Source organism: Lynx rufus, unplaced genomic scaffold (genome assembly GCF_022079265.1).
Source record: "Lynx rufus isolate CCGP_SWC_20201006 ecotype Redwood Valley unplaced genomic scaffold, mLynRuf1.p SCAF_1, whole genome shotgun sequence".
Classification (NCBI taxonomy): domain Eukaryota; kingdom Metazoa; phylum Chordata; class Mammalia; order Carnivora; family Felidae; genus Lynx; species Lynx rufus.
In genome coordinates, this window is record NW_025814823.1 from 2,265,911 (window position 1) to 2,293,294 (window position 27,384).

At 40.8% G+C, this 27,384-nt stretch overlaps 1 protein-coding gene across 1 annotated transcript in view; it reads right to left on the reverse strand.

Moving 5' to 3' along the window:
- The window catches only part of MICU2 (mitochondrial calcium uptake 2), a 146,685-nt gene that overhangs the window by 20,677 nt on the left and 98,624 nt on the right, over positions 1–27,384 (reverse strand). The window contains exons 7-8 of the mRNA XM_047077727.1: positions 15,032–15,094; positions 727–824 (exon numbers count right to left, since the gene is read on the reverse strand). Coding sequence (XP_046933683.1) covers positions 727–824; positions 15,032–15,094 — 161 coding nt within the window. The remainder of the gene's footprint in view (positions 1–726; positions 825–15,031; positions 15,095–27,384) is intronic.

The following is a 27,384-nucleotide window of genomic DNA, read 5'->3' on the forward strand; positions in this document are numbered from 1 at the left end:
GGGATATCTGAATGGTCTTCTCTCGCATAAGATCCATCCTTTATTCTGCTACCACACACAACGATGGGCACACCTGACCAGGTATGCTTCAGGCATCACCCTTCAGGATCTTCCATCGCTGAGTCAATTCAAGCTTGATCCCGTGGAGTACAAAATCTTCCACAGGCAAGCACACCCTTCTCCAGCTTCTCTTCTCACCTTTCACCACACCACCTTCCATTTACTACCCTAGATGCGACTGCTTATAATTCCCTTTACAAACCATACGTTTTCATGCCTCTACGTCTTTTCTAACGCTGTTCTCGCTCCCTCAGATGCTTTCCTGCCAAACCATTTTTGCCTGGGTATTTCCTGCTCATCCGTCAAGGTTCAGTTTATGCACCATTTCCTTCAGAAAGCCTTCCCTGATCACCCACTCCCCAACTCCAAACCAGTACATCAGTGACCTGTGTTACCAGACAACTCTATACATCTATGACAGCATTGACTTAAAAAAAATTATGGTATGCTATAAAACAGGTATTACTTTTCATACAGGTTAGATGTTTTTGAGCAGAGTACTTTAGTTTATATTTCATAGGTTTTGTTCTCAGAGATAAATACTATATAGTTCTGCATATGATGTTCAGTGTTACTGTCTGCAGATCTGTGAGAGGAGTATATTCAGTTGTTTTGTAACTTCTTGGCTATAAATTTCCCTAAATGAATATAAATATTTACATTTACCTTCGAAATTCTCTATAATGAAGTTTCCTTTCTCCTCTTTTTCCAAAGAAATGTATCTGAAGGGTTGTGGTAATTTCAGGTTCTTTCACTGTTGGTTCCTATAAAAAATGAGACGATAATTCCAAGTAATTATAACCAAGAACAAAAATGGACCCTGTAGCCTGGAACTCTTAGGACAATATCCATAAAAGGTTCTCGTAATAGGGGTGGAAGAATGAGATGTGGCCATCCTGTCTGTTATTTCGCATCATACTATTCTGTAATTGTCTTTGCTCAAGCAGGAGAAAAACAACGAGGGCTAAAATTCTCCAAATACTCAAGATGGACTTCAGCAGTAAAGAAAATCTTAGATCAGTCCAAAAAGAAAGCTTAGAATAGTGAAAAAAATGATTTCAAAATGTGATCTCTAGGCATTTTTTAATGAAGCAGGACTGAAAACTAAAGCCAGAAGGTCTTTGAGTTTTTGCTGAATATTAGAAATACTTGAAAAGCATCTGCTTTTCATAATTACAAAACTAATAGGTAAGAATTCGATTAATGAGTAAAGCAGATTCATGGATTCTTCCTCCTTCAAATCTCTAACAAAACAAACAACAATAACAAAACAAAACTGCTAAAAAGATGATCAGCTGCAACAAAACAAAAAGGGTTACAAATTTAAACCAAATATTTTGAAAAGGGGCAGTTGGAGAAAGAAACATCAGATTCAGGTGTTGTATGGTCCCCACGTCCCCTAATCCTACCTTCTAATTCTACTTCTCAGAAATAGCAGTGGCACTGAGACTATTACATTAGAAATTCATTAAAAACGTTAATTTAGTGACAGCAGAGTAGTGGGGGCAAGTAAGGCCAACTCCAAAAGAAGCTCCTCTAGAGCTTGGGGAGACTTGTGCGGAGGGAAGGAGGTCTCGAGGGCACAGACTCTTGCAGGGACTACGTTACAGAGGGACCAACCCTAAGCCCACAGAGTCGAACGGCCTTCGGCGGGGAGGAGTGAGCTGTGCCTCAGAGCCTTGAGGGGATCAGGAAGATCAACAGAACACAGGCTCTTCAGCAAGGGCTGCGTTTGCCCAGGGGAGTCTCCTCCCCCTTGCCTGCACCCCTTCTGTGCACGGAACAGCGCACCGAAATGCAATGCCAGCAGCGGAGAAGGACGAAGATAAATTAGTTCCAGATCAGGTGGGAAGAGTAGCAGAGAGAGTTCCACTTGTGCTCCACTGCAGTGGTGAGGTCTGGGCAGGGCACGGGCAGGAACGAAAGAAACAGGAAGACAACTAAGCACAGGCACCACAGCGGGAAACAGAACAAATCAGCAAAAGACACAGAACATCCAGTCTTGCGGTCCGTAACACATAATACAAGGAACACATGCGTGTCCCCACAAGCCCCTTATTTACATTAAAAGTTTCTTGTATTTTGAGATAACGGTAGATTCACATGCAATGGTACAAAATAATGCAGAACGACCTCTTGTACCCTTTACTCAGTTTCCTCCAGGGGTGACTGATGACATCTTGCAAAACATCATCAGATAACTCGATACGGTCAACACACAGAAGAACGTTTTCTTCACTGCGATGACCCTTCATCTGCTCTTGCGGCCACACTGGCTTCTCTCCAGCCCCGACCCTCTCTTTGACCTCTGGCAACCACCAATCAACTTCCTTTTCTATAATTTTGTCATTTCAAAATGCCACATACGTGGACTCAGTGTGTAGCCTCCCGGTACTGGCATTTTTGTGCAGCACAATTCTCTGGATATTCACTCAGGCTGTTGCCGTATCAATCGTTTGCTCTTGTTTCTTGTAGGACAGTGTTCCGCTGTATGGATTACCAGTTGAACCATTCACCTGTTGAAGGACATCTGGGTTGTTTCCAGTTTGGGGCTATGACACATAAAGCTGCTCGAAACCTCTGTGGACAGGTGTTCACGTGAACACGGTTTTTATTTCTTTGGGACGGATGGCCAGGCGTGCAGTCACCATTTATCGGAGCAGCGGCATCATTTTACGTCCCCACCAGCCGTGGATGAGTGATCTGGCTTCCCTGCATCTGGTGGTCGGTGCAATTGTCAGTCATTTTATTTTAGTCACTTGGATGTACTTAAGAGCCTCTTATGGTTTGCCTCCCTCTCCATTTTTACCTTATTTTTTTTAACGTTTATCTTGAGAGAGAGAGTACACACACATGCCCACGAGCAGGGGAGGGGCAGAGAGAGAGAGGGAGAGAGAGAATGCACCCTCAGCGTGGAGCCTGATGTGGGGCTCAGTCTCACAACCGTGACATCGTGACCCGAGCCAAAATAAAGAGTCTCAAAGTACGTACTTCTTGATCCCGTGTCACTCCCCCCAAAACACACCGTCCCCTCCCGCAACCACCAACTTGTTCTCTGTATCTATGAGTCTTGGGGTTCTGTCCTGTTTTTTAGGTTACATATATAAGTGCAATCCTGTAGTATTTGTCTTGCTCCGACTTATACTACTTAGAATGATACCCTCAAGGTCCATCCATGTTGTGGCAAATGGCAATATTTTCTTATGGCTGAACAGTACTGGGTATATAAACCACATTTTCTTTATCCACTCATCTCTCAGTGAACACTTAAGTTGTTTCCACACTTTGGCTTTGAAAATAGTGCTGCAATGAGACAAAAGGGGTACACACACCTTTCTGAATTAGTGTTTGTTTTCTTTGGACAGATACTCAGTAGCGGAGTTGCTGGATCATACTGTAGTTCTACTTTCAATTTTGAGGAACCTCCAAGTGGTTTTCCATAGCGGCCGCACCAATTTACAATCCCAACAATGCACGAGGTTCTCTTTTCTCCAAATCCTTGCCAACATTTTGTTATTTCTTGTCATTTTGATACTAGCCATTCTGACAGGTGTAGGTGCTATCTCATTATGGCTCTAATTTGCATTTCCTTGGTGATAAGGGATGTTGAGCATCTTTTCATGTGCCTGTTGGATATCTGTGTGTCTTCTGTACAAAAATGTCTATGCAAATCCTCTATGTTTTAACTGGATTATTTTTCCTATTGAGTTATATGAGTTCTTTCTATATATATATTCTGGACATTAACCCTCATTCAGATATATGATTCTCAAATATCTTCTGATATTCATAGGTTGCTTTTCTGTTTGGTTGAGGGTTTCCTTTGCTGTACAGAAGCTTTTTGGTTCGATGTAGTCCCGTTTGTTTATTTTTGCTTTTGTTTCCTTTGCCTTTGGAGTCAGATAAAACAAAATTACTAGGACTGATGTCAAGGAGCTTATTGCTTATGTTTTCTTCTTGGGCATTTTATGGCTTTAGGTCTTACATGCAAGTCTTGAATCCATTTTGAGTTAATTTTTTGTATGTGGTCCAGTTTCATTATTTTGTGTGTGGTAGCTCTCCAATTTTCCCAACACTGTTTACTAAATAGACTGACTGCCTCTTCCCCATTGTATTTTCTTGCCTCCTTTGTTGAAAATTACCTGACCACATACATGTAGGTTTATTTGTGGGTTATCTACATGTATAGTTCCATTGTCTTCTGTGTCCATTTTTGTGACAATACTACACGGTTTTGATTATTACAGCTTTATAATCCCATTTGAAACCAGGCACAGTAACCTCTGACTTTGTTGTTCTTTCTTAACACTGTGCTTTGGCTATTTGGGGTCTTTTGTGGTTACTTCCACGTAAGTTATGGAATTATTCCAATCCGGCAAAAAATGTCATTTGAACTTTGACAGGGATTGCAATGCATTTGTAGATTGCTTTGGGTTTATGGACATTTAACAACATTGATTTTTCTAACCCCTGACACAAAATATCTTCCCATTTATTTGTGTCATCTTCAATTTCTTTCATCAGTGTCTTGTGGTTTTCAGTGTATAGGTCTTTCACCTCCTTAGTTCAATTTATTCCTAAGTTTTTCATTCTTATTAATGCAATTATAAGTGGGATTATTTTCTTGATTTTCCTGATATTTTGTTAGTGTATAGACATGCAACAGATCTTTGTATATTAATTTTGTATCTTGTAACTTTATTGAATTCACTTATTAGTTCTGACAGTTTTTTTTTTTGTAGAGTCTTTTTCCATACACAATATCATGTTGTCTGCAAACAGTGAAAGTTTTACTTTTTCCTTTCCAATTTGGATGTCACTGATTTTTTTCTTTCCTACTTGTTCTGCTAGGACTTCCAATACTATGTTGAATCAAAGTGGCATGAGTAGGCATCCTTATCTCGTTCCTGATCTTAGACGAGAAGCTTTTAGCTTTTCACCATTGAGGATGATGATAGTTGTGGGTCTGTCATTTACGGCCTTTGTGATGTTGGAGTACATTCCCTTTATATCCATTTTGTTGAGTTTTTCTCATAAATGGATGTTAAATTTTCTCAAATGCTTTTTTGTGCATTCACAAAAATAATACGATTTTTATCCTTCATTTTGCTGATGTGTATACCGTCTTGATCGATTTGCGGATGCTGACCATACTTGCATCCCTGGAATAAATCCCACTTGATCACGATGTAAGATGTTTTTGATGTATTGTTATTTTGGTCTGTTAATATTTTGTTGATTTCTGCATGTATGTTCATCAGGCATACTGGCCTGTAATTTTATTTTATTTACTTTCATTTTCTTTCATTTTCCTTCCTTCCTTCCTTCCTCCCTTCCTCCCTTCCTTCCCTGTGTCCTTCTTCAGTTTTGGTATCAGGGTAATGCTGGCCTTGCAAAATAAGCTTGGGAGCTTCCCTCCTTTTCAATGTTTTTGAAGAGTTTGAGAAGTATAGGCATTAAATGTTCTTTGAATGTTTGGTAGAATTCACCAATGAAGCCATCTGGTCCTGGACTTTTCTTAGGAGGTTTCTGATTACTGATTCAATCTTTTGCAATATTTGACATGTGCCTGCACTCCTAGTTCAAAGATGTTTTCCTTTCACCACTTTGAATATGCCATGCCACTCTCTTTTGGTCTGCAAAAAGTTTCTGCTAAGAAATCTCCTGATAACCTTATGGGATTTCCCTTGTATGTAACAATTTGTTTTTCTCTTTCTGCTCTTAAGATTCCCTCTTTAACTTTTGACATTTTAATTATAATGTGTCTTGGTGTGGATCTCTTTGGACTCCTCTTATTTGGAACCCTCTGAGCCTTCTGGACCTACATGTCTATTTCCTTCTCCTGGTGAGGGAAGTTTTTAGCCATTATTTCTTCAAATACTTTCCTGGTCTCTCCTCTCTTTTCTCCTGGGACCTTATAACGTAAGTGTTACTCTATTTGATGTTGTCTGAGAGGTTCCTCAAGTTACCTTCATTTTTTAAAACTTCTTTCCTTTTCATTACTCTGCTTTGCTGAGTTCTACTGCAGTCTTCTAGGTCACTGATCTGTTCTGTTTCATCTAGTCTGCCACTGAACCCCTCTTGGTCCTTTCTTACACTATCTCTTTGTTGAAGCTCTCACTGTGTTCATCCATTCTCCCCCCAAGTTCTTTGAGCATTTTTTCCCCTCCAAATGTTTACTCACTTTTTGAGAGAGAGACAGAGTGTGAGTGGGGGAAGGGCAGAGAGAGAGGGAGACACAGAATGTGAAGCAGGCTCCAGGCTCTGAGCTGTCAGCACAGAGCCTGATGTGGGGCTTGAACTCGTGAAACGTGAGATCATGACCTGAGCTGAAGTTGGCCACTTAACTGACTGAGCTACCCAGGACCTGTTCTATGAGCATTTTTATGTCCATTACCTTAAATTCTTTTTTAGATTACTTTTCTCCATCTCATTAAGGTCTTTTTCTGAGGTCTCATCATACTCTTCTGTTTGGAACATATTTCTCTGTTTCTTCATTTTGCTTGACTCTCGGTGTGTTTCTATGTATTAGGTGAAACAGCTTCAGTCTTCAAGTAGTGCCCTGTGTAGGTGATGAAATTTCTCTTCCAACCTTGCTCTTTGCTGTCTCTTGAACCTTTGTAATTGTCTAAACCACCTGATTCGTTCTTGATATGTCCCCGGTGTTAGGGTGTGCCATGACCTGCCTGTTCCAAGAGAGGAATCTCATTTACACCGAGTTTCAGGTTGACTGGAAGCACACTCTTAGACAGCAGCTTTTAACGTATAAAAGTATAGGGGTGCCTCGGTGGCTCAGTCGGTTAAGCGTCCGACTTCGGCTCAGGTCATGATCTCACGGTTCGTGAGTTCAAGCCCCCCGTCAGGCTCTGTGCTGACAGCTCAGACCCTGGAGCCTGCTTCGGATTCTGTGTCTCCCTCTCTCTCTGCCCCTCCCTGACTTGTGCTCTGTCTCTCTCTCAAAAATAATTGAACATTTAAAAAGAAAAGTTTTAAAATATAAAAGTATACATAGTCCTGTGGGGTTACAATCATAGTCCCTGCTGCCTCCAGACCAGGAGATTTAGAGGTGCCCCCTGGGTGGCAGCTGTAAAAAATTGGGGTTCCAGATAAGTGTAAAAGCTCCTTTCTCAGAGTTGAGACCTGGAAGGCCGAGGGGGTGTGCAAGGATGGTGTGCCCCTGCTTAGGTTCTCTGGGAGCACCCCCTTAATCTATATATGCATGGGAAACCCGAAGCCTGTCCCTTAGATTGAAGCTCCGAGCTAAGTACATAGGCCTTTTTTTCCAGAAGACGGGCTGTGTTTCAGTCTGCTGTCTATGCAGTGCCCTGATGGTGGTGGTCTGCCAAGAACTGTGTTAGCGTTCCTGTGGAGCTCAGGATTGTTGGCCACTTCGGCCACCAGGGCCAGGTGATTGAGTGGTGGCCCCCGTGTGGACTGCAGGCACCTGCTGGCGTCAGCTAGGCACGGTGTACGGGGTAGGGCATGCTTGCTGGCTTCAGACAAGCAGGGGAAAATGTCTTGGCTATACACCTGTGGACTTCAGGAGTGTCGTGGGAGACCTTCTTGTCTGTGCACACATGCTGGCTTTAAGCCGGGAAAATGACAGCCCGGCCAGTGGGGGAGTGCTGCAACTGTCTCCACTCCCCAGCTTTATCTAGGGAGTGAGAGGATGCCATGGATGTTGTGCTTGCCTGCCCCAGCTAGGGAGGGGGGCAGTGAACCCTTGTGTGCTCTCCAGCTTCCTCGAGGCAGTGGGATGGTATGGTGACCGCTTGCCCCCACCCGTCTTAGCAATGCAGGAGGAGGGTGCCGCCTCTGAGCCCAACCACTGGTGCTAGCAGGGTAGGTGGAGAGTGCAAAGTTGGCTTCTGCCAGCACCTCTGTCCCCGGGGAGAGTTTCAACGGTCCCTTGCTCTCCCAACAGGTGTTCTTAGATTATCAACTGGTTTCTTTTATAGCCGTGGTGCTTTTCTTTTTTTTTTTTTTTCTTTAAATTTTTTTTCAACGTTTTTATTTATTTTTGGGACAGACAGAGACAGAGCATGAACGGGGGAGGGGCAGAGAGAGAGGGAGACACAGAATCGGAAACAGGCTCCAGGCTCCGAGCCATCAGCCCAGAGCCTGACGCGGGGCTCGAACTCACAGACCGTGAGATCGTGACCTGGCTGAAGTCGGACGCTTAACCGACTGCGCCACCCAGGCGCCCCGCCGTGGTGCTTTTCAAACTGCTATTTTTCTGCTGGGTCGCGGGTAGAGCGAGACTGCATGTGAGTTCCTTCAAAGGGGAATCTCGGTTTCCTATAGCACTTCAGGCCCCTTGGATGTCGGCCCTTTGCATTTTTTAAGCCACATGTTTTGGGGGCTCGTCTCTCTGGGTCAGGTCCCAGGGACAGGGGTGTCTTAAGTGGGACACCAGCCCATCACTTTTCTGGGAGAAGCGCTGGACTGGTGAGAACCCTCACTGTTATGCTGCAGTGTCGGGGTGGGGTTTTGGGTGAGACCCTGTCTCTGCCTCTCCTACCCATCTCAATGCGGTCTTTCTGTCTTTTGTTGTGGAGAAGCAGGTCTTCCAGTTTCAGATCTTCCTCAGAGGGAAATGACCCATGTGCACTTATGGGTTTCGTGTCTGTGTGGGATGGGCTGAGTTCTGCATTTTCCTACGCTGCTATCTTGAGAGAAGAGCCCCACCCGTTCTAAAGTATTTCCACAGTTTGATTTTGACATTATTTTTGATCTCTTTGGAATTCATTTTGCTATGAGAACTGATATACACACTCAGAACTGTTTAGCCAGTCACCCCAGGAGTCAGTCACATACAAGGATGTAGTGAATGCCCATCATGTGTCAGACACGATGTCAGGCCTTGGGGCTCCATGGTTTCCTGTTCCTCTTGGGTAACTGGGCATTAAACAAGTTATTAAAAGTAATCCAACCGTGGAAGTATTGGGAAGAAATTCAAGGAGCTATGAGGGCAGCTCAGGGGAGGCTTTCCTAAGAAAAATACCATTTAAATGGAGATCTAAGGTTTGAACTGAAGTTAAGAAAATACGAAGTGGTGGTGGGGGGGGCACCTGGGTGGCTCGGTCGGTTAAGCATCCGACTTCTGCTCAGGTCACGATCTCAGCTCATGAGTTCAAGCCCTGCGGCGGGTGAGCTTGAGCCCCGCTTTGGGCTTTGCACTGACAGAGCAGAGCCCGCACAGGATTCTCTCTCTTGTCCTCTCTGCCCCTCGTTCATTGGCACCCTCTCTCGAAATAAATAAAAAAGTTACAAATAAAGAGAAGTGGGAATAAACTTTGCAAACAGGAACAACAGAGCATGGTGCTGTATGGCTGGGGTGTAGAAAGCAGTAATAATAAATATAATAGCAAATGCATATATATCGCTTATGTGTTAAGCATAGTCCTAAGAGATTTAAATATATTAACTAATTTAGTCCTCAAAAACACCTGAGGTAGATTACCATTATTCTCACTTTACAATGAAGAAACTCAATTTTATGCAAAGAGAAGTAAACTAATTTGCCCAGAGCCACACAGCTATTAACAGATGAAGCAGCATTTGAACAGTCTTCCTGGGCCCGAGTTCTTAACCACTGTGGTATATACTACAGAGAAAATGGGACAGCTGGAGGCTGGAAGAATGGCTGGCCTGAGGGCAGTCACATTTTACTTGTGCTTTTAGGTCACCTGTCTATAATGTGAAAAATGAACTAGAAATGACACAGGTGTGCTGTTTCAAGGAGGCACATGCACCCCAATGTTTATAGCAGTGCTTTCAACAACAGCCAAAGTATGGAAAGAGCCCAAATGCCCATTGATGGATGAATGGATACAGATGTGATACACACACACACACACACACACACACACACACACACACAATGGAGTATTATTCAGTGATCAAAAAGAATGAAATCTTGCCATCTGCAACAACGTGGATGGAATTACAGAGTATTACGCTAGGCTATCTGAAATTAGTCAGAGAAAGACAAATATCATATGACTTCACTCATATGTGGAATTTAAGATACAAAACAGATGAACATAGGGAAGGGAAGCAAAAATAATATAAAAACAGGGAGGGGGACAAAACAGAAGAGACTCTTAAATACAGAGAACTGAGGGTTGCTGGAGGGGTGGTGGGAGGGGGGATGGGCTAAGTGGGGGAGGGGCATTAAGGACGACCCTTGTTGGGATGAGCACTGGGTGTGATACAAAGGGGATGAATCACTGGGATCTACTCCTGAAATCAGTAGTGCACTACATGCTGACTTGGATGTAAATTAAAAAATAAGTAGAGTAATTGAAAAAAAATGACCCAGGTGGATGCAGAGAGGTCAGTCAGGAGGCCCCTGCAGTCACTCGAGTGGCAAACGAAGCTGGTCTGATAATGACAGTGGTGGAAACAGAAGCCAAAGGGATGGAGGAGGCAGCAACTAGTGACTAACTGGATGGGAGGGGTAAGGAGAGAGCGGGAAGGCCTCCAGGCTTCTGGGTCGCTGAAAAGTACTTTGGTAATTCGTTTTTTTCCTACTGATTTAAAATATCTACATTGTATACCCACAGGCATATGTCTTTGGGTTTGTATTCTGACCATTCTATTTCTCACTACACCACTTCATTATCCCTCTCATTACCTGCATTTCCCAGAATGTTCTTATTCCCTCTCATGTTTATTCTTCTAGATGAAGTGAAGAACCATTTTGCCAAGTTTCTGAACACCTCCTACCTGCATCTACTTCCTCTCTAACCACTATCGCCCAAAATCCACCCAAAACCCAAACACGCCAAACCCAAACCAATTTCTCAGCCGTTGAGTTCTGACCCAGACTGTATGGAATTCACAGATTGATTTCGTGGGACCTGGCCACTTTACAGTGCTCACTATTCCTAGCTAAGAATAAAGCGTCTCTTTTTATGTATTCCAATCTTCTCTTATGTTCCTGAGTTAAAATTCGTGGTTATAGTTTCTTTCATTTATGTTCTTTGAAATATTTTTGTTTTCGTTTTTGAATTTGTCTATTTGTGCCTAGTTGACCCCCAATGTTGCATTAGTCTCGGGGAACCACAGGGCTTCAACGTCTCTGTACATTATGCCACGCCCACAAGCATGGCTGCCACTTGTCGCCGTACGACCCTATCAAGAAATGACTATGTTCCCCATACTATATGTTTTATTCCCTAGACCTTTAAAGTCTTAACCTTTACTTTTCATATACCTTAACAACTAGTCAGTTATTAAACATTCAGTGCCATTAATATAAGCCACATCAAAACACATTCTACTTCATGCTTCTGGTATAGACTATGGTATTTATTTTAAAGGGTAACATTTTAGGGGCGCCTGAGTGGCTAAGTCGGGTAAGGGTCCGACTTCGGCTCAGGTCATGATGTCACGGTCCGTGGGCTCGAGCCCCGCGTCGGGCTCTGTGCCGACAGCTCGGAGCCTGGGGCCTGCTTCCGATTCTGTGTCTCCTTCTCTCTCTCTGCCCCTCCCCTGCTCTCACTCTCTCTCCTAAAAATAATAAATAAACTTAAAAAAATAAAGGGTAACATTTTATACCACATTAACTATGTTGATTTACCTACAATATTTGCTTTTGGAACTTACTAACCATGTTTATTAAAAGCCAGTGTAAATCTACTGGCCACTTAACACACGATAACTGCCTTCTGACTTCCTGCAGGATAGAGTGAGGTCTTCTCCCTAAAAGCTAGAGAGCTGGACAAAATGGTCAAGACACAACTATTCAGTGCTGTGGAATTCAACCAAAGGCATGTCACGAAGTGAGAAGTGTTTTTCTTTTTCTTTTTTAATGTTTATTTTTGAGAGACAGAGTGCGAGCAGGGGAGGGGCAGAGAGCGAGAGGGGAGACAAAATCTGCAGCGGGTTCCAGGCTCTGAGCCGTCTGCACCGAGCCCGATGCAGGGCTCGAACTTGTGGACCGTGAGATCATGTCCTGAGTCCTGAGGCAAAGTCAGAGTCTTAACCGACCGAGCCATCCAGGCACCCCGAGTCGTGTTCCTCAAACGAACCACTGAACTTGGGGCAGCACACAGTCTGCGGCCTTTCTGCCTTTCCAGCTGTCCCCTGGGGCAGTTTTGGCAGAGTGCGGCAGGCTCTCCGAAACCATCTCCCTGCTGCTGACGGAGGGGACTTATTTGGGGATCGTTGTGACTCCTTTAACTGAGACTGCAAGCTTCCTTGAAGCGGGCAGACAGATGGCCAGGTACCCAAAAGACTGCTTTCGGGGGTGCGCCCACCACGAGGGCTCGCTGAGCTCTCCCTGTACTCCGGGTCGTGCGAATTACATGGCAGAGAGCACAGCGGCTCCAGCTCACCGCCCGTCCTTGGCTCGAAGAGCCGGCACAGGTCAAAGAGCCTCGAGAGTGAATGCACGCCCAGCCTTACACAGACCCATCAGCAGGGGGAAGAGAGGACACATCTTAACGGCTCCAACGTCTCAGCATGACCTCTGGCTGGACACTAAACCGTGCAGACACTGGAGTGACTCCTAGGAAGGCAGGCTAAACATAAAAATCCAATAGATTTCCTGTTTAATTGCAGCAACGTTTCCCTTGAGGGAAAAGAATTTCGCACAATAAAAAAGTCATGTCACTAGGGATGCCCTTAAGAAACAAACTTCAGATGAATGAAAAAAACGAAATGTAAAAAAACAAAAGCATAACTAAACCAGACGATAACACAGGTTAGTATTTCTAACCGATTTCGATGGAGGAAAGACGTTTTAAAAAATGAAAGTAACTAGATAATAAAATGGACGTAACCAGATAATAAAATTAAAAGACCAACAAATAGGACCACATAAAAATAAAAAAGACTTATAACCAAAACATCATAAACAAAACCAAATCTGACAAAAATTTCATTAATTTTAAGACACTAGGTTAATATTCTTAAACATAAATACTCTTAAAAATAAATACAAAGAAAAACGTAAAGAAATTCCCAAAGAACAAAAACAGAAAGTTTATAAAATGTCTTGAAAAAAGAACAGCTGAGATACCTTTTCCCCCATCAAACGGCACTGCTTAACCAGAACAAAACAGATACCAACCCCAGAGAGACTGCTGACAGGGGGGCATGCCTACTCAACGGTGGCGGGACTGTAAATTTCATAACCCTTCCAGAAGGCAGTTTGGCTACGGGAATCAAACGTCTTAAAAGTATCCATGCCTCTGACCCGACAATCTCACCTTTAGAACTCTCCTGAATTTACATGTTTAGCTACTTACTGCGGGCATGTTTCTAATAGCAAATATTTAAAAGCAATCTTAACAATCAATAATAAAAATGTTACATTCATATGATTAAATATTTGCTCATTCATTTACAGTTATTTGCTGAGCAGGTAGAGCATGCCTGGTGCTTTCCCAGGCTATGCAGATACAACTAGATACAATTTATGTACTAAAGAATTAACTGTACCCAGATAGAGGTCTGGCCTTTGTCCTGGGCTGCTGGGAGGTGATCTCTACGTTGAGGGTCTTATTTACTTGGGGGCATGGGGCCATCCCAGACTAACCATGAGATTTAGCATGGTGGCCTGGCTCACAGGCTACCAGCCTGACCTCCAGAATGGCTAGGAACAGGCGTTAACCACGTGGGGAGCCAACCAGCTTTATATGGCTGACCCCCAGAAAATCTCTGGAGTAGTGGGCACTCTTCCGGGTATACAGTTATACGTCTTTGCTGGGAAAGTTAACACCGCCCATGACTCTACCAGGAGAGGTCAAATGGAACCTCTGCTTGTGGGACTTTCCGGACCTCTGCCTCATGTGTCTCTTCCTCCGGTTGATTTTAATCTGTATCTGCTCACTGTAAGAAAATGTAACCACGAGCCTAACAACTTTCAGTGAGCTCTGTGAGTCCTTCCAGTGAATTATGGAACCTGAGGGCGGTCTTGTGGACTGCTCCCTAACTTCAAACAATTGTAACGAGAGGAATGATGCTTATAGTTCAGAGAAGGACACAATTAGGCAATTATCCTAACATGTGACAGGTGTTATGATGGCGGACATACAGGGTAAGATGGGAACGCACAGGACACAGACATCTAGGAAAAGGGAATTCCATTCAAGGACTTGGATGTGGAAAAAGGAAGTCCAGCACAGGGTTGCTCAAAGGGATGACATCTAAGAAAGAACTGTGATTTTAATAATTTGAAAAATTTGAAGACATGCTCTAAAAAATGAAATGACTTGAAAATTGAAGAAAATCTCGTGGTAAATATGCTGCAGGACTAGACCTGATTGAAAGATTATCCATAGAAAATTTACTGATACACATTAGTGGTGGGAATGAAAAGTGGTTCATTTTCTACAGAAGATACTTGCCACTACTTGTCAAAGTTTATCGACAACCTTAGAAATGCTCAACCTTTTGACCCAGCAATCACGTTTCTGGGAAGTTATCCTTCAGATACATTCCCATATATAAAAAATGTTATAATTACGGGATTATTAATTGCAGCATTATTTGCAATATCAGAAGACTGGACATCTATTAAATGTCTTTAAAGAGGGGAATGATTACACAAGCTGCTTATATCCATATGACAACGCACTATGGAGCTGTGAAAAAGGAGATATTGAGAGGTATTGAGGAAAAACGGGAAAGTGTGGCACAATGCAGTGTGCTACTCCTTGCGGGGAAACTGGAAACAAAGGACACACAGATGTACTCAGTTGCCTCTTTACAGACACCCTTATACGCACACGAAGCATCTCTGAGCGCATACACGGACCCTGGAAGCACTCAGTGCTCTTGCACGGCCTCTTGTGGGCCTTTTGAAGTCCGGACCACGTGAACGCAGCGCCTTGCTTCAAGGAGTTTGGCCAAATAAAGTTACTGGTAAGTTTCCCAACTCTGTCGGGATGTTTATTAACAAACAGAGAAGCTACTGTAAATATCATCTGTCTGGAAATAGGAGTTGATCTGCACATACCTGGCACTCCGTTTCATTAGCTCTTGTCTTCAAATCATCTTGTTTACTTATGATCTTCTGCAGCTGGAAAGATGGCAAACATGAATTCAGATGTGTATCTACTGGACTTTTCAAAATAGTCTAAGAAAAAGATACTCAGTTTTCCTTTTAAAACATATACGAGTCGTTAAATATTAACTTAAACTCCTTCTGCATTATAGCTAATAGCGTTATTTATTTTTTCTTAAATCAGGTAGGAATCGAAGGAAAAACTGATATGCAAGTATTAATGTTACCACTTTTTTTTTTTAATTTTTTTTCAATGTTTATTTATTTTTTTGGGACAGAGAGAGACAGAGCATGAACGGGGGAGGGGCAGAGAGAGAGGGAGACACAGAATCGGAAGCAGGCTCCAGGCTCTGAGCCGTCAGCCCAGAGCCCGACGCGGGGCTCGAACTCACGGACCGCGAGATCGTGACCTGGCTGAAGTCGGACGCTTAACCGACTGCGCCACCCAGGCGCCCCACCACTTTTAAAATTTGAATCATTTTTTCCTCCTAAGCAAGCTACTTTACTTAATACATACATATTCTAAAGGTATCACTCTATAAGAATTTCATAATTATCCTCATTCTTCAACAGAATTTTCATTCATAATTAATTTTTGTATCATTGATAATTTATGGCCACATTTTCAAGTATGTAGCTCTTAAAAAGCCACTTATATCATACAAATGGTCTTCTTCCCCATATGCACTCATAAAACATGAAAATAATTTAAAAACCTACATTTCTGTCATTAATAAAATTGTCAATAGTACCTTGAGACTGAGTACATTTAGAAACCTACCTTTCAGAGTCATTTGTACCAATCCTCAAAAGGAAAGCAAATTAAAAAAAAAAAAGGTTTAAAACAAAAATTAAATGCAGACAAAATCTGAAACTATGGATTTGAACGGATTAGGAGACAAACCTTCACTCATTTTTTTTCCTAGGCTACTTCTTTGTTGATAATCTGAAAATTGGTAAATTCCAAATTAATCATCTCAAGTTCGGCTGCCTCTATGATGTTTGTTTTAGGTAAACAGTTTATCTCTAAGTCCCTCAAACTTTTCCACATCTCCTCCCTCATACTTATCTTAGAGAAAAAGTGTTGAAAAGTCTTCATTTGTTTTACCCTTATTTTTCAAGTTGACAATCAAATAGTACAATGCCAACTTCAATATCTTTCTCCCTTTGCTTACTGCACTACCTTAAAAAATTTTTATGATGGAAAATTTCAAACACAGCAAAGAGAACTCTGTAATAAACCGCACATTATTCACCTTCAACAACCATCAGGATTCTGCCCATTCCCAATTCCTTTTCAATTGTTATTTATAGCTCTTGAGGAAAAATTTACATACATTGAATGTACAAATTATGGCCATACAATTTTGACAAGTGGATATACCTGAGTAACCCATCCTCCTACCCTGGTATAGAACATTTCTATTTTCTCAGAAAGTTCTTTGTGTCTCTTCTCAGTCAATCCTTTCTCTCTTCATCCCCACAGAGGAATATTAGAGTTCTGATTGTTTTCCTCCATCTAAATGAGTTTCACTTATTTTAGAAATTCAAATAAATGATATCGAATAAATGATAGTATGTATTCTTTTGTGCTATCAACCTTCTCTCTGCATAACGGTTTTGAGATTCATTTACGTTTGAAAAGAAGTAGTCTGTTTTTATTGTTGAGTTGTGTCCCATTGTCTGAATAGATCACTACTTGTCCATTCACTTGTTGGCAGATGTTTGCATTGTCTCTAGTGTTTGACTACTGTGAATCAAGCTCCCATAAATTTTCTTTCCCCACCACCCCCGGCTTTACTGGAGTATACTTAATATACAAAAAATTGCACGCATTGATGTATAAACCTCTTGATGAGTTTGGACACATGCATGCATCTGAGATACATCACCACAATCAAGGTAATAAACATACCCATCACTTCCAAAAGATTTGTGTCCCTGTTTCCTTTTCCCTTGGTCTAAGAATACTTAGCATGTGATGTACCTTCTTTTTTTTTAAACTTTTTTTCATGTTTATTTTTTTATGAAAAAAATTTTTTTAACGTTTATTTATTATTGAGGGACAGAGCATGAGCAGGGGAGGGGCAGAGAGAGAGGGAGACACAGAATCTGAAGCAGGCTCCAGGCTCTGAGCTGTTAGCACAGAGCCTGACACGGGGCTCGAACTCACAAACTGAGATCATGACCTGAGCCGAAGTCGGACGTTCAACCGACTGAGCCACCCAGGTGCCCCTTCATGTTTATTTTTGAGAGAGAGAGAGACAGAATCTGAAGCAGGCTCCAGGCTCTGAGCTATCTGCACAGAGCCCGATGCGGGGCTCGAACCCACAAACCGTGAGAGCATGACATAAGCGGAAGTTGATGCTTAACCGACTGAGCCACCCAGGTGCCCTTCTTCAGTTTTTAAATGTACAACACCATAGTCTTAACTATATGCACTATGTTTGTACAGCAGATCTCTGCCATACACTTTCTTGCATAATTCTTATTTTATGTATGTGAATGTATGTTTTAGTATTTCTCTTGGATGAATTCCTAGGAGGGGAACAGTTAATTCCTTCTGAACTCTAAGTTATTAAGTGGTAAGAGTTCTTTATATATTCTGAATGAGTCCTTTGTCAGATGTATGTTTGGAAAATATTTTCTCCCATCCTACAGTTCGCCTATTCATTTTCTTTCTTTTTTTTTTTCAAAAAAATTTTTTTAACATGTATTTATTTTTGAGAGAGACAGAGACAGAGTGTGAGGTAGGAAGAGACAGAGACAGGGGGGAGGTGTCTCCAAGCTATGCCTACATATGGTGTGAGCAGGGGTCGTAACTATTTTTTTCATATACATATCCAATTGTTCTAGTGTCATTTATTGATAAGACCTTTTCTTTTCTATGAACTGGGTTGGAGACTTTATTGAGAATTAAGGACCATCTAAGTGTCGGTTCTTTATTATCCTCCATTGATCTACTTGCCCATCCTTAAGTCAATATCACACTGTTACCATTACTGTAGCTTTGCAATAAGTCTTAAGTCAGGGAGTGTGAGTTATCCAGATTTGTTCTTATTTTTCAAAATTGATTGCAGTGTTTTAGGTTCTCTGCCTTTACATATCCACTTTAACATCAGCTTGTACTTTCTACCAAAAAAAAAAAAAAAAAAAAAAAAGCCTGCTGGGATTTCGCTTGGGAAAGTTAAATCTTTAGACCAATTTGGGAAGAACTGACATCTTAACACTACTGAATGTTCTAACCATTTCCATGGTATATTCCTCCATTTATTTAAGTCTCTTTGAATTTCTGTTGGCAATGTCTGAAGTTTTTGGTGAATGGTTTTTGTTAAATTTGTTTCTACTTACTTTATGTTATTTGATATCATGCAAAGAACGGATTTTCATTTCATTTTCCAACTATGCTACTAGTATATGGAAATACAATTGATTTCTCCATATTGATCTTCCTAAATTTGCTTTTAGTTATAATAGGCTTTCCTTTTCTTGTTGATCACTTAGAGTTATCTACGCACAATCATGTTATCTGTGAATAAAGTCAAATTTACTTCTTCCTTTCCAATCTTCTATCCCTTTTCCCCCAACCTGTATTGCTATTATCATCAGAATCACCGGTAAAATGTTGAATAGAAGAGATATGAAAATACATCCTTGCCTTCTTTCTGATCATAAAGGGACAACATTCCATATTTAATCTTTTTTTTTAAAATCTTGATTTATTTTTGAGAGAAGAAAGAGAGACAGAGCATGAGCGGGGCAGGAGCAGAGAGAGAGAGGGAGACACAGAATGTGAAGCAGGCTCCAGGCTCCGAGCTGTCAGCACTGAGCCCGACGCGGGGTTTGAACTCACAGACTGCGAGATCATGACCTGAGCTGAAGTCGGACGCTTAACTGACTGAGCCCCCCAGGCACCCCTGTATTTAATCTTGTATCATGATGTCACCTTTAAGCCTTTTGTAAACGCCCTCTATCAGACTGAAAAAGTTTTCTTCTGTTTCTACTTTGCTGAGTTTTGTCATGAATGTGCTTATTCTATTGAACGCTTTATATGCATATAGTGATAGGGTCATGTTGATCTCTACGTTACTGTCGATCTGATGGACTGAACTGAGTTGATTTTTAATCATTAAACAAATTTCTATTCTCTGCATAAATATCACTTGATTTTGGTGCGTTTTTTATATAATATACAATGTGTCTTGCTCTATCTAAGTATTTTGTATCTTTGTTTATGATGAAATTTGGTCTATAATTTACTTTTCTTGCTAGATCTTTGCCAAATTTTAGTTATCAGGGATATGCCAGTGACGAGAGGGAATTGTTCCATTTTCTTGTATTTTCTGCAAGACTTTGTGAAAATCTGACACGTCTTCCTCCTTAAATGCTTGATAGATTTCACCAGTAAAACCATCTGGGCCTGAACATTTCTTTGTGGGAAAGTTTTTGATAAATTAAATTCATTTGTAAAGGGCTATTCAGATTTCTATCTCTTAGTTTTGGTAAGTATTTTTTTTTTTTTCTAAGGCATTTGTCCAGTTCATCTGAGTTATCAAATTTACAGTCACATGTGAATAAGCTGTTCACAATATTCCATTGTAGTCCTCTGATATTTGCAGAAACTGTGGTGTTATCTTCTTTTCATTTCTAACATTGGTAATTTGGACCCTCTTGAAGTTCTAAAATTAGATCCAGTACTGAAAATTATTCAAAGTTTATCATACAGGTAACAATTTAAAAGTAAAAACAGATGTTACCCATAAGGATTATACTTTTTAGTACAAAACTTAAAACATTTCTTTTATTATGACATTTAATATAGCTGTTGTCATCTTCACACAGTCATTAAATAGTTACAAACAAAACAAAGCAAATAGGATTAGTTCACTGAAATGAGAATTTTTTAGGAGGCGTATTACAATATTGGCTTGTTCCAATATGGTGGGGAATTTAGGATAAGGGTCTGTCCTAAAGCATAAAGCATAAAGCTAAAGCTTGCCATATGAAGAGACAGTATTGGCGAGGACACAGAGAAGAGGAACCCTCGTGCACTGTTGGTAAATTGGTTAAACAGTATGGAGGTGTCTCAAAAAATTAAAAACAGAAACAACACCTAATCCAATAATTACACCACTGGGTATTCATTCAAAGAAAACAAAAACACTACTTTGAAAAGATATGTACACCTCTATGTTTAGTGCAGCATTCTTTATAATAGTCAAGATACAGAAGCAACCCAAGTGTCCATCCACAGATGAACTGATAAAGATGTTGGATAAACATACAATGGAATATTACTTAGGCATTAAAAAGGACAAGATCTTGCTATCTGTGACAACATGGATGGACCCAGAGGATATTAAGCTAAGTGAAGTAAGTCAGAGGAAGACACACCGTATGATCTCACTTATATTGGAACTTAAAAAACAAAACAAATGAATAGACGAACAAGCAGAATCAGATCTATAAATACACAGAACAAATTGATGGTTGCCAGAGGGGAGGGCAATGGGGGGACGGCAACTGGGTGAAAGGGAGCAGGAGATACAGGCTGCTAGTTACGGAAAGAGTGAGTCATGAAAATAAAAGCAAAGGGAATACAGTTAATGGCACTGTGATAGCACGGCATGATGACAGGTGGTTAACTCCACTCAGGGTGAGTGGCCACAACGTAACACAGCGTTGCTGAAGCACTATGCTGTCCACCTGGAACTGATGTAGCACTGTGTGTCATCGACGGTCAAAAAAATGTAAACTAAAATAATAAAAAAAGAAACCCTGGTCATGCTAGTGTCGCACCTGCCATATTTCAGTTTGTACTTGGAGAGGCTTACGCCAGGTCTCACTGTAGTCTGAAGACTATACTGCTATATATTTCGTTCTACAGTAAAAGCTCCATTTGAAAGAGCAGAAACACAGAGGCTGGGGTGCCAAACCTGTGTAGTCGAAAATCTGCGCATAACTTTTGAGTCCCCCAAAACTGACTGACTAATAGCCTGTTGTTGACTGAAAGCATTACTGATAACATAAACGTATTTTGTATGTTGTGTGCATTATACACTGTATTCTTACAATAAAGTAAGCTGAAGATCTTCTTAAGTATTTCTTAAATATTAAGACAATCGTAAGGAAGAGAAAGTACATCTACAGTGCTGTAAAAACAATCTGCGTGTAGCTGGACCTGTGTAGCTCAGACCCACGCTGTTCAAAGGTCAGCGGTATTCTCTTTTGCCAGAAGGACTCTCTGGTTTCCTCAGACACTTTCTGAAATGGCTGTACATGACACTGATTCATGCTAGCAACATGCTAAGTGCCTAGCATGCAGTGAAAGTGCCGTTCTAAGTGTTGAGAATATAGCCGTTAAGGACAGATAATATCCTTGCTGTCAAGAAACTTCCATTCTAACGGACTAGAGATAACAGTGAACAAATCAGCAAGAGAATTTCAGATAATGTCAAGTGTAGGACTAGAGTGAGATAAAACAAAAGTGGGGTAACAGGACTCTGAGACCGCTGGGTCACTGCTAGGCTGATTCTGGGTGGTTCTTTGCGAGCACCTGACATTTGGGCTGAGATCTGCCTGCTGAAAGCTACCAAAGGAATGGGGATAGGACGTTCTAGGCAGACGGAAAACGACAGTTTGTGGCAGAAATCAGGGTGCTTTGAGAGAAACAGAAAGAAAGTAAAGTGGTCAGAATACACAAGCACATTCACCAAATACAAATTCTAGGATTACTACAGTACTGCCAAGCTATTTAAATTTATATTGATCCGGATTCTCAATTACAGGCCGAAAATGAAGAAATGTAGATAGGGTTGATTTAACTTATTTTTGCTTTCACAATCATGAGAGTTTAAATTCTGAAACAAGAACATGAACTGAAAATCAAGAAGAATAAATTCTTTTTTTTTTAAAAAATTTTTTTTTTCAACGTTTATTCATTTTTGGGACAGAGAGAGACAGAGCATGAATGGGGGAGGGGCAGAGAGAGAGGGAGACACAGAATCGGAAGCAGGCTCCAGGCTCTGGGCTATTAGCCCAGAGCCTGACGCGGGGCTCGAACTCACGGACCGCGAGATCGTGACCTGAGCTGAAGTCGGATGCTCAACCGACTGAGCCACCCAGGCGCCCCAAGAAGAATAAATTCTACTGAAGGCTTTTACATGTACTTACTAGTAACTCTAGCAGGTGAATTTAGCGTGATAAAGTTATAACACTACTGTATGAAGAGCAAAAGCCTTCCTGCCAGTATGGAATCGATGTGAAATGAAAGGACCACCTACGGAGAAATTCACACTAGTAAACAGACTTGTCATTAGGCTATTGTTTAAAGAAATTGCTCTAAAGCCCTGGCACTCGGCCCAAATAAGCAGATGTGCTATCTATCAAGGTAAAGATTAAGTGGATTATCTACTGCCAGCTTTGATCATTGCTGGTATTGTTTATTATTATCTGACAGAAACAGCTTATTCAGAGAGTTGCATTTTACTTGTTTTTGGGATAGAGAATTAAGCAACAACTTCACAGTTTCTAGGTCTGGATATTAATGAAATGTGAATACACTGCATAACCCAAAAGGCACAAATGGAGGAAATGCATGTTTTAGGACATTTTTAAGAGGCTTTATATTAACATATTTCCTGTTATTTTTGTATTTGCTGTCCATATTGCTTTGTTACATCTATGTTTTGGGGATTAAAGTAATTTTCATCACTTACTCTCATTATGCATTAGAACTTATGGTAGGAACAGCAATAAGTAAAATTTACTGGAGAAACATTCAGATAATTTATAAAACAAAACAAATATCCCATACCCTTTAAATATGTTCTGATCTGAGAACTGTCAGGTTTGTTGAATAAAATTTCAAATATAAAATGTTACATGCTTAAGCTTCCTAATGACCATGGAAATGAAATAATTATTCAAATAATTAGTGTAAATGTCCTTTTACTCTATGCTGTAATTTTTTAAATTGAGGTATAATTATGATCTTATTCATATGTGGGATTTAAGAAGCAAAACAAATGAACAAAGAAAAAAAAAACAAAGGAGAGAGACAAACCAAGAAACAGTCTCTTAACTATAAAGAACAAACTGATGGTTACCAGAGAGGGGTGGATGGGAGGATGGGTGAAATGGGTGATGGGGATCAAGGAGTGCACTTACGATGGAAAAAAAAATAAAATAAATTGAGGTATAACTGACATAGCACTTATTAGTTTCAGGCACACAACATAATGACCTGATATTTGTATATACTGTGAAATGATCACCATGATAAATCTTGTTTTCCTCCGTTATCATACAGAGTTACATAATATGCAATACAATGTTACTGACTACAGCCACAATGCTGTATACCATATCCCCATGACTTACTTATTTTATGACTGAAAATTTGTACGTCTTGATCCCCTTCTCCCGTTTCACTCACCTCTCCAACCACTCTCCTCTGGCAACCACCAATCTGTTCTCTCTGTCTAGGAATCTTGTTCTGTTTGTTCATTTGTTTTGTTTTCTAGATTCCACGTATAAGTAAAACCATATGGTGTTTGTTTTTCTCTTAGTTCGCGAAGCATGAACATATCCTAAAGGTCCATCCATGTTGGCACAAAAGGCAAGACGGCCTTCTTTTTCACGGCTGGGCGATACTGCATTACACACACGTAGTACTTCTTCAGCCATTCATCCACTGATGAACATGTTGGTTGTTTCCATAGCTTGACTATAGTGAACAACGCTGAGACAAACAGACGTCTGAGCTAGTGTTTTCATTTTCTTGGGGTAAATACCTACAAGTAGAACTGCCGAATCATAGAATAGTTCCGATTTCAGTTTTTGGAGAATCTTCCATACTGTTTTCCTCAGCGGCTGCACCGATTTGCATCTGCACCGACGACGCACAAGTGTTCCCTTTCTCTGTATCCTTGCCAGCACTTCCACTTGCCTTTCTGACGACAGCCATCCTGACAGGTGTGAGGTGGTATCTCCTTGTGGTTTTGATTTGTGCTTCCCTGATAATTAGTGATGTTGAGCATCTTATCATATGTCTGTGGGCCATCTGCATGTCTTATTTGGAAAAATGCTTATTCAGATTCTCCACTCATTTTCTAAAACAGATTGTTTGCTTTTGCTTTTGTGTGTGTGTCAAACCGAATGAGTTCTTTACACGTTTTGGATATTAACCTCTTATCAGAATATGATTTGCAAATATTTTCTCCGAGTCAACAGACTGCCTTTTTGTTGTGTTGATGGTTTCCTGTGTTGTGCAAGAAGCCTTTTAGTTTGCTGTAGTTCATTTGTTTATTTATACCTTGTTGCCATTCCCTTTGCAGTCTGATTAAAAAAAAAAATATATATATATATATAGCTAAGAGCAATGTCAAGGAGCTAAATGCCTATGTTTTCTTCTAGAAGTTTTATACTTTCTGGTCTTATATTCAAATCTTTAATGCATTTTGAGTCAGTTTTGTGTATGGTGGAAGACAGTGGTATAGTTAGTTTCATTCTTTTGCATGTAGCTGTCCAGTTTTCCCAGTACCATTTACTGAAGAGAGTGTCTTTTCCTGATTATATATTCTTGCCTCCTTTGTCATGATTTAATTGACCACATATGCATGGCTTTATACCTGGGCTCTTTCTTCTGTCTCACTGATCTATGCGTCTGCTATTATGCCAATATTATAGTGTAGATTTGCAATGGTTTGAAATCAGGGAGCATGAGAATTCCAGCTTTGATTTTCTTATGCAAGGTTGCTTTGGCTATTAGAAATCTTCTGTGGTTCCAAATAAATTTTAGGACTGTTCTGTTTTTATGAAAAATGTCATTGGAATTTTGGTAGGGATTGCATTCAATTTATAGACTGCTTTGGGTAATAGGGACATTTTAGCAATATTAATTCTTCCAATTCATGAGCATGGAATATCTTTCCACTTACTTGTGTCTTCTTTGATCTCTTTCACTAATGTATTGTGGTTTTCAGATTACAGGTCTTTCACCTCCTTGGTGAAATTTATTACCAGGTATTTTATTCTTTTTCATACAGCTTTTAATGGAACTTTTTCCTAATTTTTCTGAGAGTTCATTGTTAGTGTACAAAAACATCAACAGGTTCCTGTACGCTGATTTTCTATCCTCACCCTTACTGAATTTGTTTCTGACCAACAAAGTCTCTAGTATTTTTCTATGCATAAAATAGTGCTGTCCACGTACAGCGGCAGTGATGGCTCCAGCTGGGACTTCCAATACTCGGCTGAATAAAAGTAGTGAGCGTGGGCACCCTTGTTTTATTCCTGATCTTAGAGGAGAAGCCTTCAGCTTCTTACCATTAAGCATGATGTTGGCTGTGGGTTTGTAACATCTGGACTTATTATGTTGACGTAGGTTCCCTCTATACCCACTTTGTAGAGACTTTTTATCCTAAGTCAATGTTGAATTTTGTCAAATGCTTTTTCTGTATCTGTTGAGAGGATTCTATGATTTTTATCCTTCATCTTGTTGATGTGGTGTACCATGTAAATTGGTTTGCAGATGCTGAAACATCCTTGCACCCCTGAAATCAATCTCACTTGAACATGATTATGATATTTTTTAATGCATTACTGGACTCAGTTTGATAGTATTTTGTTGAGGATTTTTGCATCTATGTTCATCGAGGATATTGGCCTATGATTTTCTCCTTTTCTTTTTGTTTCTTTTCTTTTCTATCCTTTTCTCTTTTCTTTTTCTTTCCTCTTACCTTCCCTCCCTTCTGTGTTTCCTTTTCTCCTTCCTTTCTTTGTGGTGTCCTTGTTTGGTTTAAAAAAATTTTTTTTTCATGTTTATTTTTGAGACAGAGAGAGAGAGATAGAGCATGAGCAGGGGAGGGGCAGAGAAAGAGGGAGACATAGATTCCGAAGCAGGCTCCAGGCTCTGAGCTGTCAGCACAGAGCCCGACGTGGGGCTCGAACCCACAGACTGCGGAATCATCACCTGAGCCGAAGTCGGACGCTCAACCGACTAAGCCACCCAGGCGCCCCATATCCTTGTTTGGTTTTAGTGCCAGGATAATGTTGGTCATCTTGTAAAATGAGTTTGGAAGCATTCTCCTCTTCAATTTTTTAAAAGAAGAATTTCAGAAGTACAAGTATTAAGTGTTCTTTGAATGTTTGGGAGAATTCACCAGTAAAGCCATCTGGTCCTGAACTTTTGTTTGTTGAAAAGTTTCCGATTACTGATTCAGTCTCTGTTCTGGCAATCAGTTTAATTCAGATTTTCTATTTCTTCACGACTCAGACTCAGATGATTGTATGTTTCTAGGAATTTATCCATTTCTTCTAGTTGTTCAGTCTGCTGGGAGCATAATTCATAGATGTCTCTTACGATTCCTTCTATTTCTGTGGTGTCAGATGTAACCTCCCTTCTTTCACTTCTGATTTTACTTATTTGAGCACTTCTTTCTGGATGAGGCTATCCAAAGGTTTGTCAATTTTCAACGTTTTTATTTATTTTTGGGACAGAGAGAGACAGAGCATGAACGGGGGAGGGGCAGAGAGAGAGGGAGACACAGAATCGGAAACAGGCTCCAGGCTCTGAGCCATCAGCCCAGAGCCCGACGCGGGGCTCGAACTCACGGACCGCGAGATCGTGACCTGGCTGAAGTCGGACGCTTAACCGACTGCGCCACCCAGGCGCCCCAAGGTTTGTCAATTTTTTAGTTCTCTTTATTTTTATTACAATTTTTTTTAGTGTTTATTTACTTTTGAGAGAGGAAGAGACAAAGCAAGAGTGGGGAAGGGGCAGAGAAAGAGGGAGACACAGATTCCGAAGCAGGCTCCAGGCTCTGCGCTGACAGCAGAGAGCCCGATGTGGGGCTCAAACGCACGAACTGCGAGATCATGACCTGTGCCGAAGCTGGGACGCTTAAACGACTGAGCCACCCGGGCACGCCATGTAGTTCTCTTTAAAGAACCAACTCTTAGTTTTATTGATTTCGTCTATTGTCTTTCTAGTCTTCATTTCATTCATTTCTTCTCTGATTCTTAATTATTTTCCTCCTTCTTCCTTCTACTAATTTTGGGCTTCCTTTGGTCCTCTTTTTCTAGATCCTTTAGGTGTAAAGTTAGATTAAGATTTTTCTTGTTTCTTAAGACAGGCCAGTATTACCATAAAGTTAGATTTTGCTTTGTTGCGTTTTCATTTTCATTTGTCTCAAGGTATTTTTTTATTTTTCCTTTAATTTCTTCATCGACCCATTGGTTGTTCAGCAGCACACTGTTCGATTTCCAAACATCTGTGATTCTTCTAGTTTTGTTTTTGTGAC